The 18,623-nt window shown below is 36.3% G+C and overlaps 1 protein-coding gene across 8 annotated transcripts in view; it reads left to right on the top strand.

Moving 5' to 3' along the window:
* The window catches only part of cacna1db (calcium channel, voltage-dependent, L type, alpha 1D subunit, b), a 138,018-nt gene that overhangs the window by 65,705 nt on the left and 53,690 nt on the right, over window positions 1-18,623 (top strand). For 5 of the 8 annotated variants that reach the window (XM_057819532.1, XM_057819563.1, XM_057819555.1 and 2 more), the window contains exons 10-21: window positions 2,436-2,510; window positions 5,858-5,945; window positions 6,044-6,070; window positions 6,485-6,645; window positions 10,730-10,955; window positions 11,097-11,304; window positions 15,433-15,553; window positions 15,684-15,798; window positions 15,890-15,947; window positions 16,046-16,106; window positions 17,109-17,253; window positions 17,664-17,793. In XM_057819532.1, coding sequence (XP_057675515.1) covers window positions 2,436-2,510; window positions 5,858-5,945; window positions 6,044-6,070; window positions 6,485-6,645; window positions 10,730-10,955; window positions 11,097-11,304; window positions 15,433-15,553; window positions 15,684-15,798; window positions 15,890-15,947; window positions 16,046-16,106; window positions 17,109-17,253; window positions 17,664-17,793 — 1,415 coding nt within the window. The remainder of the gene's footprint in view (window positions 1-2,435; window positions 2,511-5,857; window positions 5,946-6,043; window positions 6,071-6,484; window positions 6,646-10,729; window positions 10,956-11,096; window positions 11,305-15,432; window positions 15,554-15,683; window positions 15,799-15,889; window positions 15,948-16,045; window positions 16,107-17,108; window positions 17,254-17,663; window positions 17,794-18,623) is intronic. The other 3 variants (XM_057819570.1, XM_057819580.1, XM_057819588.1) reach the window with 2 other exon arrangements.

Raw genomic sequence — 18,623 nt, 5'->3', positions numbered from 1 at the left:
ACTTATAGTCTGAAAAATACGGTAATGCAATACTTAACATTAATTCACTGATACATTAGTGGATAAATACACAGTTATTAATGCATTCTAGTCCGAGGAAGTAAATATATTCTTCCACATTGGGAAACATTGCTCTGTGAGTCATTGAGTGCTGTGAACGTAACTTTAAGTACAGTGTTATTTAACATTAGTTACCTAATATTAATCATAATATATACATACAGGTGCCTCATAAGTATTACTTCACCATAGTTAACAACTAGTGAATACTGTTTGGACCCTTATTGTAAAGTGTGGCACATGTGTCCCTTGACTAAGAAATTATAAATGCTTAAGTGCCTTCCCTTAACCATAATTAACCATTACTGAATGCGTTTTGGACCCTAATTGTAAGGTGGACCACATGTACCCCTTGGGTAGCAGATAAACTGAACCATTAATAATTCAAAACATTGTTTGAGGTTACATATTCAACATTTAGATGGGAAAAAATGTACTTTGGTGCTTAACCATTAGTTACTCTCTGGTTACACATTAGTTAATGTTAATTAATATATTATTTAATGGTACATAAAGTTTTATATGAATAATTGTAATGTTACTTAAATATTAGTTAATGTCTAAATATGTGTTAACTAATGTTAATTAAGGGACCCTTATTGTAAAGTGTTACCGAATATCTATTTGAGCATTTGATGTTGCCCTAATTGTGGGCTTGGTGGTGTGGTTGACTTTCCCTTAAGTGAGAAATTATAAATGCTTAAGTTCCTTCCCTTAATCATAATTAACCATTACTGAATGCATTTTGGACCCTAATTGTAAGGTGGACCACATGTAACCCTTGGGTAGCAGATAAACTGAACCATTAATAATTCAAAACATTGTTTGAGGTTACATATTCAACATTTAGATGGGAAAAAATGTACTTTGGTGCTTAACCATTAGTTACTCTCTGGTTACACATTAGTTAATGTTAATTAATATATTATTTAATGGTACATAAAGTTTTATATGAATAATTGTAATGTTACTTAAATATTAGTTAATGTCTAAATATGTGTTAACTAATGTTAATTAAGGGACCCTTATTGTAAAGTGTTACCGAATATCTATTTGAGCATTTGATGTTGCCCTAATTGTGGGCTTGGTGGTGTGGTTGACTTTCCCTTAAGTGAGAAATTATAAATGCTTAAGTTCCTTCCCTTAATCATAATTAACCATTACTGAATGCATTTTGGACCCTAATTGTAAGGTGGACCACATGTAACCCTTGGGTAGCAGATAAACTGAACCATTAATAATTCAAAACATTGTTTGAGGTTACATATTCAACATTTAGATGAAAAAAATGTACTTTGGCACTTAACCATTAGTTGCTATCTGGTTACACATTAACTAATGTTAATTAATAAATTAATTCATGTTACATATAGTCTTATATGAATAATTGTAATGTTACTTAAATATTAGTTTTTGTCTAAATATGTATTAACTAATGTTAATTAAGGGACCCTTATTGTAAAGCGTTATCTATTTGAGCATTTGATGTTGCCCTAATTGTGGGCTTGGTGGTGAGGTTGACTTTTTTTGTTACAGCATATGCTGTTAGCTTTGTTTAGTTTTATGTTTTTCTTGTACAATACATATAGTACCTCTGCTTAGTTGCGGTTAATTATTCATGAATTCACCTATTTTTGTCTTTTTCTATGGAACAGTTCCTCAGCTAAAAAGTCCTAGGATTCAGCAAGGTGTCTGTAAATATGGCTTATACGAAAGTAGTGTTTGGTGTCAAGGAAGTATTTTTGAAGTGATAAATTGGAACTGAGACTGAAAGTTGGAGCTCAGTTTTGTCTAAATTGTTAATGGACGTCATTGAAAGTCTTTAGCATATCAACTAATCTGAAAGCCATTTTTCTTATATATTAATTTATTTTGTGACCGATTGATGTCTCTCACTTGAAACTTTTCGGGGTTGTGTATCAATTGTGGCTAATCATGGCTAGGTGTGGTCCCTTCAAACCTTTACTGTACTGAAAAGCCTTCTTCTGTGTCTAATATGCTTTCCCCCCAAATCGGCTAATATTTCTCCAGACAACGCAGATAATGTTAGTCTGGGTTGCGTCTAGAAGCTTGACAAATATGGCAACAGTTACCAATATCAGTAGGTTTTGGACTTGGATAAATCTGTACATGTAAACAGGCGACAGTATGACGTGTAACACCATCCTGTATCCGGATTTATTGCAGAGCCCCAAGTTCATCCTGCCATGATGCAGGCAGGTCTCTTACAGTTGTCTGGTTTGCATGTTTTTCTTGCCTCTATGTCTACTTCTGCTTGTTTCTACCTTCTATGCTGTACACTTTTTTTTCTTGTACTGCTGTGTACTGACTTGCTACTTCCTTTGCTTTGTGAACTGCACTTCGATAACAACAAGGGGTCACATTAGCGGATCTCACTGAGAAGAAGAAGGGAAAGTTTGGCTGGTTCACCCAGTCCACAGAGACGCAGGGTAAATTAAGTTTGGCCCAAATGATGTTTTCATTTACATCACATTGGACACGTCATCTTTGTCGTGGAATCCCCAACTCATAAACCATATTTGTCCCAGTTTGTTTTGCTGGATGATGTCATGTTTCGTTTGGACTTCTTCCCGCACCTGAAATAACTCCTTACACACATCATTTTATTCTTTTACTTTGGACAAGTTTAATTTCTTTAGATAAGTTGATGGCTGAAAAAAACATGATCGTTAAAATCAAGAAACGTAAAATGCTACCTAGAAATTCAAACGCTTTCAACTAGAGATGTCCTGATCGATCGGGATGCCGATCGATCGGGTCCGATCACGTCATTTTCAAAGTATCGAAATTGGCAAAAAAAATATCAGACATACCTTTTTTAATATAGATATATATTTCCATTAAATCGTTTTCTAATTGTATTTAACGTTACAGACAAAATGTCTTACACTCATATAAATAAATATTTAAATAAATAAATAAAATATTTAACGCAATTAACGCATGCCCTGCACTACCCACTCACGCATTGTCGCATTCAATCTTAATGGCAACGTATTACATATACATAGAACTAGAAGGCAACGTAAAATGAGTGGAGAGAATTTTGGCAGCCTATGAAATATTTTTTTAATTGGCTAAAGCCTTACAATCCCTCTCTCAATGATCAGAAATATCGTGGGAAGCAATGTGGGGAAGAAAGGTAGTAGTTGATCTTTTTCTTAACACCCTATTTTATTTCCCAACGCTGAGAAGATATATCAATTGGTACCATTACGCACAGTCATGGTTGCACTTCCCATCATGCATTTGGGCAGAAGTTAAATGGCTGAATGATCATTTACTGAAAGCTCATAAAAATCCACTAGATGACAATATTTAGTCACAATATACAAAGTCACATTTGTCCTTTAAGAATTACAAGTCTTTCTATCCGTGGATCCCTCTCACAGAAAGAATGTTAATAATGTAAATGCCATCTTGAGGATTTATTGTCATAATAAACAAATACAGTACTTATGTACTGTATGTTGAATGTATATATTTATTCATTTTTTTCTTAATGCATTGCCAAAATGTGTATGATTGGGAAAAATTATCGGGAATGATTGGAATTGAATCGGGAGAAAAAAAAAAAAAGCAATTGGATCGGGAAATATCGGGATCGGCAGATAATCAAACTAAAACGATCGGGATCGGATCGAGAGCAAAAAAACATGATCAGAACAACCATACTTTCAATAGATTATTTCTATTTCAAAATCGGAGGTCAACTAGCATGCTTGACTGGATAGTGTTCAAACTCAGAGGTTTAACTGTATATTTGTATAATGGAAAGTTTGTATATTGTAATATTTTATCATGCTCATTTTCATATTCGAATAAAAAACGCAATCAGTTACTACCCTTCCTTTGTTTAATAAATTGCCATTGTTCAACAATAATCATACATCATACATCATCTCCAGATGTTTATTGATTTTTGTTATCATTATTTGTATCTGAAGAACAGAAGCAAAATCTATTTATGTTTTTCATTTACAAAACAAACTTTTGGATCCACTATGCACTATTTCCAAAAGTTGTTTGTTTAATTTTAAGACAGTTGAGTTTTCCATAAATCAGATCTATCTGTATGACTTCATATTTCATCTTATCAACACCATTTTGTCCCTTTAATGTATCCTAATTGAACACATTTAGTGTGAACTGTACAGTATTTGTAAATGACTACACTTAGGATATACTGTACAGTACATATTTATGTTTAATCAAACCTAAACAATAAATATATAGAATAAGATGTATTATAATTAGGGTAGGGCATCGAGCATCGATAGGATCCGAGACTAACCCTCTGATGCTCCTGGAACCGTTCAAATTTTAAAATATCGATTCCATGTTTCGGTGCCCTGACCGCCGAGTGGAAAAAAAATAGCTGCCGAGCACCACGAAGAAGTCACGTGAAGCGTGTGTTTGTGCATTGCAACTTGATTTCAACCATGCACACGGTGCAACGGCGCTCAAAAGTGTGGCTCAACTTCACAAAGACAAATGACCAGTCAGCTCAGTGCAGAATTTGCAACACAGCTATATCATGCAAAGGTGGATGCACAACCAATATGATTAAACACCTCCGGCTTCATCGAATACAAGTGCCGAGTGCCAAGTGCATAGCTGAGTGCTACGTATTTGACACGCTGCGCCGGTCCTCTAATAAATTACGTCTTGTCTTCTGCTGTGGTGGCAACCTGACCCCGGATTAAGCGGTAGATGATGGATGGATGGAATACTACGAGAATAAGTCGTATTATTACATTTGGCTAAAGAAGCTATAGAAGCAGCTATGTACTTTACGAAGCGCGTTGCCGCCTCCGTTAAAATCAACAGTATTAAAAGCATCTTTTGTTTTAGAATCTTGTGTTGCTTGTTTAGAAAGAAGTAGCCGTATGAAGCATTCAATTACCTTTTTTATGAACTCGTAGCAGTGAGCACATGCAGACATCACATAGCATCCTAGTCAGACTCTCTCATCTGTTCCTCTACGCTTTATAAGGACACACTCGTACAGCGCCACTCACTGGCCGAACTGGTACTGTCACACATAAACATTGCCTGTGTCTGTAAACACAACAGAATCAGTTTTATAAATAAGGAAACCTTATTATTTTGCGTCATCAACATCAAACTATAATCAATAGAAGAATTAAACTAATGCTTCGTCGTAGCTCCCAGCTAAGGTACACGTATGTAAAGTGCGTAGCGGCTCACAGCTACTTTACCCCTACGTAATATTTGCGACTTTTTCTCGCTTTCTGATATTTATGCGTTCAAGCTTCATCTACACCCAGTGAACGTGTGTTCTCCACTGCAGGAGGCACTATCTGTTCAGAAAGCTCAGAATGCTTCCTCAACAAAAACTTCCACCGTGAGGTTTTGAAAAATAAACATCTTTGTGAAAGTGCACTTCTGTGGAAAGAAGCTTATTTATATACAAGTTAAAATAGCCCTGTGAGAAATTCATAGTTAATTGAAAGTTGAAAATAATTTTTAAAAAATCGAGAAGTTATGAAATTAATATAAACTATGCAATTTTTTTACCCTGCCTATTGAGCGAATCGGATTCGAGAATCATTTGGAACCGGAATCGAAACGTGGAATCGGAATTGGAACCAGAACCGTTCAAATTCAAACGATGCCTAACCCTAATTATAATACTGTATATAGTACTGAATCCTGAAATAACATCAAAGGCATGTTGTCAACAAGCATGAAGGCCTTCCACAGTATGTTAAATTTGATGTCCTTCAATATATATCTGTTTGTGATTGAACAGCAAGCGTGCCCACAAGTGAGACTGAGTCTGTAACCACTGACACGCACAGTGGTGAGGACGACAAATGGCTATGCTGTGCTCCTCTTTGGTAAGTGTCACAAACTTATTTACCTACCTTTTCACATGCTCCACATGTACAATTTAAAAACAGCTTTTTAAAAATATATTATCTTCTATTCTCCTCAGTAAAAAAATTACTAAGTCAAAGTGCAGGTTAGTATCATGTTGTGACGTCAACCTCTCGGTATGTGCTTCATCTGTTGAGTGGATTAAACTCATCCTGCATGCCTTATTTACTGACATTGTTTGTTGTAATATACGTTGATCCAAATCCCTAATGTATTTCATTCCTAATTAACGCAGGTTGAATTATTAAATGATTCATCTATTTGCTCTCTTCCAAAACTTTGATCACGACTGATCACACCCATTTTGTCTTCCTTTTGTTTTATTTATTGCTACAGTTGATCCCACTCTGTGACAGCTGTAGTGTAAATTGTTGTCTATCTCTGTTTTGGCCTTTAGATTGACTGGCGACCAGTTTAGTGTGGACTCTCTCCAAAATCATTGAACAATAATGTATGGATATTCCTAAAGTGTTACATGTTGTCTTTCTTTTTTTCCAAGTCGTCAGGGGCGACGGTGGAATCGTTTCTGTCGCAGAAAGTGTCGTGCTGCAGTGAAATCTGTGACATTCTACTGGCTGGTCATCATCTTGGTTTTCCTCAATACTCTCACCATCGCCTCGGAACACTACAACCAACCAGACTGGCTCACCGAAGTTCAGGGTAAGTATTTCAAAATGTTTTCGTCTTTCGTCTAGTTTCAGTCGACAGTTACTCAAAATGTTTTCCTCTGTAAAATTCAAGTTTTAGTCCAAAAATAAACAAAAAGGTTTCCAACAATTTCGAATTAACATAGACAACAAGCACTCATTGTAGCATCTACAAGGACAACGCCAACTTTGTGACAATAATACACACATAGCAGGAAAAGCAGTTGTTTCCCCTAGGATTTTTTGAAGCTGTGGTGGTGGTGGTGGGCCGCGTTAGAGTCGGACAACCCCATCATGTGCCGCGGCGAATTTGTTTCATATCATGACAAATAACAATTTTTTCACAACATTAATTTTTTTCAAAGAACCTTAACCTTTGCAAAGTTTGCATCCTGCCTGCGAACATTTGATTTTACTGGCTTAAAAAATAAATAAATAAAAAGGGAAATCAGCAATAAATGGTCAATTTTTAGTGAGGCGTGCTGCAAGATGGTCCCCCTGATTCTCAAGTCTGTCTTCACCTACACAGGAATAAGAAAAAAATGAGATCTAGGAAATGAAGACACTCAAGCATCTCTAACTTGTATTGTACAGCTGACTAAATGTCTTACTCTGTTCATTGCAGAGAAATCTCTCTCACAGCTCACTGCTGAGATGGGCACTGTCAACGCTGTCAGCAGTTGCCGTCAGCAGCACTCACCATTTATCAGTCTGTGATGCCATTTTTGACATCATGACATATGACCTGGTCCATATTCTGAAACACATTTAATGTTTTACCCATTTGGATTTAAATCAAATATGTCTAATTTACATTAATCAATCTGACTTCAGTTCAAACTGAAGTCTTTGTAGGAGTTACTTTTCTGATTGTTAGTGCAAATTCATATAATGATTTGTTTATACTTCTTTCAATGTAAATACGCCATCTGTCTTGTAATTTTTTGTATAAGGAATATGCACCAAGTTATAGACAATAATAATAATGTCTATAGTTTTTAGACAATTAACCTTTTTTACCACCAGAATTTAAGGTAAAAATAATACAATTATGAATTTATGATTGATAAACATAATAGTTGCAGGATTCTTAACACTCACCTTGATTTGTGTGGTACAGCCATGACTTGAACTTGAGCGATTTCTATCCATGTTGGATCCTAGCTAGATTCTCTGTTTGCTATTTTGCTTAGTTGCGAGTTCTCCTACGTTGAACTGTGCGCTTTCCTGATCTGCGTCTCCAGCTGTGAGCTTGCCTCATTTGAAAACTTTGTATAAACATTAAAATACACCGCTTGCCATAACCATTTGGTTATTTCTACTCCTCAGAACGTGAGAGCTAATACCTTCGGAACCGGGGAGCGTGTGCCTCACGTTCTGAAATATTTAATTAGCTTCAGACGCTAATTCAATATTTAGAAATGTGACGGTCTAGATCACCACAACAATAATGATTATTTTGTTTGCGGACCCTCGTATTCAGGAACTTTTGTGTTTCTAAAATACTGTACTTCGAAATCCTCATCTGAAATTACAATGAGTGACGTCAGCGCCGAGCAAATGCTATGCTAGGAGGCGACGATTCGGGTCAAACAGACGCCATAAAGAATTTATGTCAATGTCAATATTAAGGTCGTTTTTAAAGTATAAGCCAGAGATAAATTCATTAACTTCAAATGCCTTTCTGTGGATTTTTCTCCCCATTTTGATCTCCGTGCCGATGTACTCCAGGCGCAAACCTTCAGTAGGAGAACTGATGGGCTTTTCAAAATAAAGCGTATAAAGGAACAATTTGTTTTTGTCGTGCTATTTCAGATGACTTATGGCAAATAGTTCGTAAAAATGAGCTTCTTATATTCATTTGGACGTCATGTTGAATAATACGAATTAATAATTAGAATGAATTTTACCCCAAAAAAAAAAAAATCTCATCTGCGAGGTATGGCGGCTTTTATTTTGGTGTGGCGCAGCGCCGCGATTATTAATATGTAGGGGAAAGCTTGCAGTACATTCTTTTCAATTTAATCCACCTAGATGCCACGATTTGTATGTAACAAGAGTTGTCCCCAGGGGTTGTTGAAAGAGCCATATTAGACCCAAAAAAAAAAAATGTCTGGAGCCGCAAAAAATTAAAAGCCTTACATAAGCCTTATAATGAAGGCAACACATGCTGTACGTATCTGTATTAGCTATATTAGCCCACTATCAAAATGACTAGATTAGCTAAAAATACATAATGAGCCTTCATGATGTAATGTTTATTTTCCCTGCAGTTGTATCATTGATTTGATGAAATTAAAGAAATGCAATAAAGAAATCATTTTTATTTTGAGGTTTCGAAAAAACAAAATGGAACGTGTATAACATGCCCCTTATTTGTCTTTGATTTTCTCTATTTTCTTGGTTTTGTTTTTGAAGTCTGCAAATAGGTGTTCTGATATGTTAATGAATGTCTGCTTCATGTACTTACAATCTGTGAACGGTTTTCCACGCTTTATTATCTCCCGGGATGCAACAAAACGTGCTGCAGTATTGGAGTTTGGTCATGCAATCCTCTTCTTAAATCTATTTTTGCGGTCTAAGTTCTTCAGAAGTAATGCAGTCGCACTTTTTCTCTCATTGACAACTTCTCGCCACAAAGTAAACATTTAGGCAATTTATTCCGCATTGGCAATGAATGCAAATGATTCGGTCCAAGAAACGTTGAATCCTCTCTTCTCCTGTTATTTTTCTCTTTTTCCCTTTCGGATCCATGGCCCTTTACAAGGCCGTCAGTTTGTTTACCTGCCTGTCATCCCGCCCTGCTGATAGAAACGTGTGTCGCTGGCTATGATGCAAATCTTTGGAACAGACAGACATGTTGAAATCTATCATTTATTCTACACATTTTTACAGCATTGGAAAAAGTTAAGAATGTTTGTGTCATTTTTGTTCTACGGGAACCATATCAAAACAAAAAAATACATTTCCCTCCCCCATCTTTTTCCATTTTCAAACATTTTTGAAAATGCTCCAGGGAGCATGCCAACCCCCTGTTTAAGGGAATGCTTACTACGCTAAAGTTCATGCTAATGCTAACGCGGTGAGTTACATTTAGTGTGTGATGATCAAGCAGCATAGGCCGTTGAAGGCTAAAGCAACATTGCATCTCTTGCCAAGATAAGAAAACCTTTTGTTTCCAAACAAGCAAGATGGAGTGCAGCCTAGCTTGAGACACATCCTAAACTCTGATGAGGAGGGAGCAGCGCAGCACATCTCACATGAGTGACACGACCCAAACACTGCTATGATGCAAGCTGACGTAGTCCACGTGCAATATGAAAATGTCACGCATTGTGAACAACATATGACAGAAACGCTCTCGTATTTTCGTCTCGTTGTCGTCTCGTCAGACGAAAACTGGCATTCGTCTCGTAATGTTCTGGTCTCCCAAGCCACATTTTTAGCTCGTCATGAAAAAATTGTTTGTCGACGAAATATATTCGTTATCGTCATTGTTCACAAAAACAACACTGGTTTCCACCAAGCTGTACTATTCAGTATGTATTTTTGGGCTCCATTGACAAAAGATTTTTGGGACTTTTTTCTGGCCAACATCCATAGTAGCATTGTAATTAGTGAATGGCATAAATGGATACCCTGCACACTGGCAGGGAATGGTTGAGTCCTTGTTGGAAAGCAAACACAATTTACTTAGCGTACTTGTTGGCCTCTAATGCAACACTTCAGCATTTTGCATTAACAAATATAAAAAAATGACTGTCATAGGACATGGAGGTAGTTGGTGTGAGAGCAGAAGATGCAAAGGACAGGTTTAGATAGAGTCAACTGATTCGCTTTGGCGACCCCTGAAGTGAAAAGCAAAAAAAAAAAGATCATCTTTCAATAAACCAAATTTATTGATTGATCAAGTGTCTTTGGTTGCAGCATACTTTAACTCGTTGGCTGCCATTGATGGCGATAGACGTCCATTTCGTCCATTTGCTGTCATCCTACCTAGTTCAAACGATTTGGACGTTTACTCGTGACAAGTGAACAGAATAGTAGTAACATTGCTCACTGACAATTGAATCTCCTTTCTCTCTTCATTTTCCCAGATGTAGCCAATAAAGTTCTCCTGGCCATGTTCACATTGGAGATGTTGGTGAAGATGTACAGTTTGGGGCTGCAGGCCTACTTTGTTTCCTTGTTCAATCGCTTTGATTGTTTCGTGGTGTGCGGCGGCATCATGGAAACATTCCTGGTGGAGTTGGCCCTCATGTCTCCACTCGGCATCTCTGTCTTCCGTTGTGTTCGACTCCTTAGGATCTTTAAGGTCACACGGTGAGTGTCAAAGACCGTACAAAACAGTTAGTCACACGTTAGTCTTGGGAAAATGTACTGTTAAGATAACTTGTTTTAACCCTAACGGTTAAACATTGATAAGCACTTAAAATCCTCAAATATCACTTGGGTTTTCTTCAGGCATTGGGCATCATTGAGCAATCTGGTGGCCTCTCTGCTCAACTCCATGAAGTCCATTGCCTCATTGTTGCTGCTTCTTTTTCTCTTCATCATCATTTTCTCCCTGCTGGGCATGCAACTTTTTGGGGGCAAGTTTAACTTTGATGAGACCGTGACCAAACGAAGCACATTCGACAACTTTCCCCAAGCCCTACTCACTGTGTTTCAGGTACTTGGTTCATATTTTAATGATAAGAGAGGGGCCGCTCACAATCGAACATTTGTAACTCATCATTACAGTGTTTGATGCTCTTTTATTTTTAACCAAATTTATCCAAGAATGCTTTTCTGGAGGTTGCATTGTGTAAAAGAACAGCAAGGGCGTAGGTTTGCATAGGGTGGGACATAGCACTACTAACTTTTCAGGATGCTCAAATTGTCCCTACCATCTTATTCGCATTATTTAATATCTTCAGTTATATAGGTAATTTAGATTTTCTTCCCATATGTTGTGAGGACAGAATTGATCCAAACATTATTAAGTGAATTATTTTTGTGATATGTTTCGTAATGTTCAGACTTACATTTACCCCTTTTCACTTGCTGAATGTGCCGGTCCATTTTTTCCTCTCAAACGCACGTTTAATTGGCTGATGGCTTGCATTAAAAAAAAAGAAAAAAAAAAAAAAAAAGTATTTATTTATTTTCTATATTACGTATTTAAAAATATTTTTATTTGCAACTCATACAGACATTTTTCAAATAATCATACATTATCATAATCGAAGTAAAAAGTTTAAATTTTTTGTTGAGTTTGGCTGTGCTTGTGGACAAAAACAGTAGTGTTTTACATGAAGGAAGGCTCCATTTTTAATTTATTTTTTGTTATCTCATGAATAAAAAGTTTTTTTTCAGTTATATTTAATTTCTTTATTTAGACAGAATATGTTGAGGTGTCTTAATACAAATGTTTTTTTTTTCGCATTCCTGAATAGTCAAGAAATAATAAAGAAGTTTGTATTTATTGTGTATGTTAAAGTAATTTATGTTGAAATAGCAATTTCATTTTAATTTGAATTTGCTAATAAAAGCCCGATCTTTATTCTGAAAGTTTTCAAAATGTTTCTTTTCTAGTTTTTGAAAACAAAGGTTTGAATCGAACAGTGCATCACCTGAACCAATACACATTAAAGTCGGTATACCTCAATACAGATTTATTTTGTATTGATTGTTTAGCCAAAATCAATTAGGTTCATATTCGTGAGAAATGTAGCCCAGACCCCTGTTCACCCAATCAGTTTGGTCTTATTAATGTCCCGTCCCCAGCAAAAATTGTACATTGAGGTTATGCTGTTATATCATCCGTACCTATGCTGAGTCCAAACCTATGCCCTTGAAAAACAGATAGGGGCCTTCCACATACTGTATTAAGTTGGAAAGTATGCAATTTCATTGAGGTTTTTCAACAACGTCACAATGGTCACGTGACTCCACACCAATGAGAACCTTCAAACATTTTTGCCCATCTAACACACTGTGTATCCTGTGCAAAATGAATGCGACCTGTGAGTGAATATATTCATAAATGAAATCCCTCCTCTGTTCATCATTGCTCTTTGGCCTGTAGATTTTATATGCAACCTAATCCTAACCCAGCAATGCAGTGTACATACAATGCACAGCCACAAAACTGCACATACCTCAAGCAATGTTCCCTCTAATTTTTCATGTGGCTGAGCAGTTACATAAGCTCTCTGAGCACACTGCGGACCATGGTGAGCAACATCAGATGTGTACACGGAGGCCACACACCAGTATCATGCCTATTCAAACCTTGGATCATAGCAAGTTACATGGCTTACTAAAAGAATTAAATTACAGCAGCAATTTTCATTAGTTTACTTTTAATCCAGTATAATTGATTTGGCCCACATAAAATGAAAAACACCAAGATCTCGTTGTTGATGAGATTTGTACTATGTTATATATGAGAGTCCTGCTTTAACCATAAGAGAGTCCTGCTTTGGCCTGGGTAAGGTCCAATTGTGAAGAAAAATAGCTAGCGGAAAATTAGCTTAAAAGACATATTGTATGCAATAAATTAGTTTACTAAATCTTAAAGAAGCTTAAAAGACATATTGTATGCAATAAATTAGTATACTAAATCTTTACTTATTAAAGCTTTGAAAGGTCAGAAACGTTCTGAATTCAAGAATAGATATTGTTCAAAGCATTATTTGAAAGCATTTTTCTAGACACACGAAATGGTACAGAAAACAATTTTGTTGGTCTAATTAACTAATTAATTAACTAGATTAGTTCTAAAATTAGAAATGAATTAATACTAGGGCTGTCAAAATTATCGCGTTAACGGGCGGTAGTTAATTTTTTAAATTAATCACGTTAAAATATTTGACGCAATTAACGGACATGCCCCGCTCAAAGGGATTAAAATGACAGCACAGTGAAATGTCCATTTGTTACTTGTGTTTTTTGGAGTTTTGTCGCCCTCTGCTGGCGCTTGGGTGCGACTGATTATATGGGCTTCAGCACCTATGAGCATTGTGTAATTATTGACATCAACAATGGCGGGCTACTAGTTTAATTCTGATTGAAAATTTTTTACAAATTTTATTAAAACGAAAACGTTAAGAGGGGTGGTTTTAATTTAAAAAAAATTCTATAACTTGTACTAACATTTATCTTTTAAGAACTACAAGTCTTTCTATCCATGGATCACTTTAACAGAATGTTGATAATGTTAATGCCATCTTGTTGATTTATTGTTATAATAAACAAATACAGTACTTATGTACCTTATGTTGAATGTATATATCCATCTTGTGTCTTATTTTTCCATTCCAACAATAATTTACAGAAAATTATGGCATATTTTATAGATGGTTTGAATTGCGATTAATTACGATTAATTAATTTTTAAGCTGTAATTAACTCGATTAAAAATTTTAATCGTTTGACAGCCCTAATTAATTCTGTAGCACTTGCTAAGATTGGCAGCGGAATGTTGCTTCACTAAATCAGCAGAGGAGTCAAACTCACTTTTCTTCACCAATGGGAGCGTTGCGTTGTCGTATCGAAAGCCCCAATGGGAGTGTTGCGTTGCCATATCGAAACCACCAGTGGGAGCATCGCGTTGCCGTATCAAACGCACTAATAGGAGCAACATGTAACTGTATCGAACGCACCAATAGGAGTGGTTTACAGACAGTAGTCCTAATGGCTCTACAATACATTTCTGTAGAATTTTAATTTTCTGCGCTTCATAGACTTTCTTGTGCGCTGAGTGTGTGAAAGCAGTGCGTGACTTCGCACGCACGCAGCTTAGAGGGAACATTGACCTTAATGAACATTTAACTTGATATCACTCATTAAGAGTGTTGTTAAAAACGCCGTTAGATTATAATGGCGTTTCTAATTATTATGTCAGTAGTGAGTAACCTAAATTTATTAATTTTCCCGTCTTTGCGACACAGTTATTGTTACTGAGGATGTGAAATGGCGCGTTACTACAATCTGGTCGAATGAAGTGCGATTTGTCGACAGTTGATTTTGTCACACAATAGCTCCTTCCTGCCTGGATAGAGCAGAGTGGGAGGGGGTGGGGGGGGTGACGCCGTGGCAAACGCAATAATGATTGGCTATGTGGGCGGATCATTCCCTGCTTAGTACTGGCAGTACTTCTTGCCCATTGAAATTAAAGGCAAGAATGATTTTTGAGTATTGGTTTTTGTACTTGAATTATTTTCATTATTTAATATTGTTACTTTACCGAATATTTAAGGATAGTGTTCTGCTTATTGTGCAGTAAGCTTACATACATACAGAGATTTGATTGAGATCTTCACTGCTTAATGGTCAGTTTACCTTTGTGTTTTCTTAACAGACTAATATATTTGATCCAAATAAATACCAAATGTTTTCATATACTGTATATTGTGTTTTTTTCTACAATCAGTCAATATAAACACCTTTGATGTGAAAGATGTTATAGAATGTCTAATGTAATAACGCGTAGAACATGAAAAATAACATCAGTTACTTTGCTGAGTAACTAATTACTCTTACAATCAGGCAACCGAGTTAGTAACTCAATTAATTTTTGGGAGAAGTAATTTGTAACTGTAACTCATTACTGTTTTTTTAAAGTAAGATTAACAACACTGCTCATTAAACACCACAACAACAAAAAACTGGCCATCAACCTTAGGGTTAGGCAGTCAGATGTCATATGAAAAACCTATAATACCTAAAAAGTTGTTTGATTTTTTTGCTTTGTATTTGTACTTCTTATTTTTATTTAGTGTACCATTTTTTTCACTAATTTCTTGTTAACCAGATTCTGACAGGAGAAGACTGGAATACAGTGATGTATGATGGAATTATGGCATACGGTGGTCCAGCTTCCTCTGGAATGGTGGTTTGCATTTACTTCATCATCCTCTTCATCTGTGGAAACTGTATCCTCTTACCCATAAGTTTTAGCAGGGTGTACTGAAATAATGTCACCTGTTTTTTTTTTTTTAATGTCCATTTTTGTTTTGTTTTGTATATGGCAAGCGTTCTTTTTTCCTGAAGCCACACAACAAGACATCCTGCTAAATGTGTTCTTGGCCATTGCTGTCGACAACTTGGCCGATGCTGAGAGCCTCAACACGGCACAGAAGGAAGAAGAAGAGGCCAAGATGAGGAGGAACAGTGCAAAGTATGAGCACCTCCCATAATCTTGCATTTTCTTGTTTGTTTCCGCTCAAGCTCCACAACTGCTTCTGCTCATTTTTTTCACGCCAAAACAGAGAGCTGGGCACAGAACAGAGAGTGGAAATAACACAAGACACTGATGGAGAGACAAAGGTACAAGCACGTTCATGGCTTTACAACAGTGTTTGTATCAGTGTTTTATTTGTCGTCCCCCCCCCACCCCCCCCCCCCACCCCCGATCATGTGTGTAGGTGCCAGTTGAGCTCTTACTGGAGGAGGACAAAGAACTTTATTCTGTCAATGACTCACCAGGTAAGACATGACATTTAAAAAGATAATTATTATGTTCACACAGTTTGAAGGACAATGGCTTTTTGCTCTTGAACTTATGAATAGTTGGGATTTCAAATTTTATATGTAAGAAGGGAAATAAACATATTAGTCGGTTATTGTGATAAAGAAAGTTACGAATACATAAATGCCTGGCACACGGACTCGATAATGATATCCGCATAATCTTTCGTAGCCATTTGAAAATCGGGTCTCTACTGAATTTCATTGGAATGAGGGGCGAATGCTCAAATTGTGCCTAAATGTTAGTGTGTATTCTGTTGGTCTTGTAGATTAGGAAAAAATGCACTTAATCAGCTAGATGTAAATGAGTTAAAAGTAGCGTTGTGCTCAAGACCATACTATTCCATGACCAAGACTTACCAGAGTCCAGAGCTCACCAAGACCAAGAGATTTGGGAGTTGAGGCCGAGAAAAAACCCTCAAAATGTGAGATCTCAAGACTAAGACTGGACTTCAGACAACATTTGTTAAGGGTTTGAAATACCACGAAGTATAGTGAAGAAATGCACATCTCAAGTTGAAGTAGTTTCTAAAAGTGGTTTGTTAAAAGTGAAGAAAAAAATTCCATCCGTTTTCTTTTGCTCTTTTCCTAATTAGGGTCGTACTGTAGGTGAGCTAAAGCCTATCCCCGATGGTTGCCAGCCAAACATAGGGAAACCAACCATTCACATCCCTATTGAATTTTGCAATTGAATGTAAAGTACAACCTGAAGGTTAATAACATCATGATTTGCCATGGAAGAAATTATAGAAATCCATCCATCAGCCCTTCCATTATTTTTCTAAACCACTTTTATCCTGTCCAGAGTTGCGGAGCTCATAAACATCCCATGTCTAATCTATTTAGGGAATGCATTTTGCTTTCAGTAAATTGAATCGAAACGTCATTTCTTTAAAGGAACGTTAAATACCATGAGAGATTGTGAATAAAATTCTCATGACTATATTGTTCTGTTTCTAGTGTGCTGTGTGGATGACGACAATGAAGATCTTCCCGAACTCCCAGTTGGACCCCGTCCTAAAAGACTGTCTGAACTTACTATCAAGGAAAAAACTCCTCCCATCCCAGAAGGCAGCGCCTTTTTCATATTTAGCAGTACCAACCCGTAAGTACAAATTAGAATATTGATCAATTGAATTCATTAATGTTCTTATCAGTAAAATTTGTTTAGGGACAACATTTAAACAATGGTGACTATTTGGATTTTACTTTTTGGCAAGAACGTCATGCTTTACAAGGCCTCACATTCGCTCATTCACGCATACATTCATACACCAATTCTATCGTGCAAGGGGCTGCCAAGCCTACTCAGAGCATTTTGGGGTTCATTTATTTAAGAAATAACTTTCCATACTGCGCTGGCAATGTTTACAAAGTGTGTCCAAATAAAAACATGATAACGCAATTGTTTGTGTGGGATTAGACTGTCTATTCTTGTGATTTAAATAAAATATTTGCTTATTTGTAAGTGTGTAACTGTGTTTCCTTACTCCACTTGTCTCTTAAATATCATAGGTTTCGTGTGTTCTGCCATAAGCTGATAAACCATCAGATCTTCACCAACCTCATCCTGATCTTCATCATGCTGAGCTCTGTGTCTTTGGCTGCTGAGGACCCCATACGCAACTTCTCTGCACGCAATATTGTACGTAAACAAAGTGACTTTGGAAAACTTCCTTAATTCATAAGTTATACGGCCCTTAGATGCATCATAGCGATAGCATCTTGCAAATCTCTCACTGGGCTTTACAATGTTTTTTATGCTACTTTTGAAACACACATATTTAAAGATGTGTGTGCTTAAGATTGGCATATGAGAAACCCGTCTGAATGGGGAATAAGTTGAAGTGGTGTCTGCAAATTTCAGACCGCACATCCGAAAAACTACTGTCAAAGAAGACAGCACTAATTATCAATTTGCTCTAAAATGACCTGAACACTAGCAGATGCAGTGTTAAAAGCTGTGTCATAGGTTATGAAGCATGACTCCTAAATTTGAGTCACCCCTTAGAATCTCAGGGAATAATAAATAACCTACGGTTTAAATTATTCAGAAGATGCAAAATTGCATTGCTTTTGTTTCTGTAATTTAAAAAAATTTTTCCAGGTAGGGAAAATATTAATTCTCTAATTTAGGATATTCCTCTTCCTTGCTACAAGAAAATTCTACTACACCACCACGATTCATCTGAGGTTAATGAAGCACATTGCATGTGATGAATTACAATCAGTCATGCAATCATTACAATTACAGTATTTTCAATATTTAGAACAAGGTAAACAAACTGAATTGTGTTTCTATTTTGACTATTTGTCAGATATATTTCTGGGTGCACCACAAATTTTATATTTATTTAAAATATTTATAAAAGAAAAAATAATGACATAAATGAGAATTTCCAAGATTAGCAAGATATATTAAGATGCACCTGTATGTATAATCAAAACAGTATCACTTGTTTTATTAATTTAGAA

The sequence above is a fragment of the Corythoichthys intestinalis genome, chromosome 2 (assembly GCF_030265065.1).
Source record: "Corythoichthys intestinalis isolate RoL2023-P3 chromosome 2, ASM3026506v1, whole genome shotgun sequence".
NCBI classification, from domain to species: Eukaryota; Metazoa; Chordata; class Actinopteri; order Syngnathiformes; family Syngnathidae; genus Corythoichthys; species Corythoichthys intestinalis.
The sequence above is the reverse complement of the archived record's forward strand: the minus strand, read 5'-3'. Positions and strand labels throughout refer to the sequence as shown.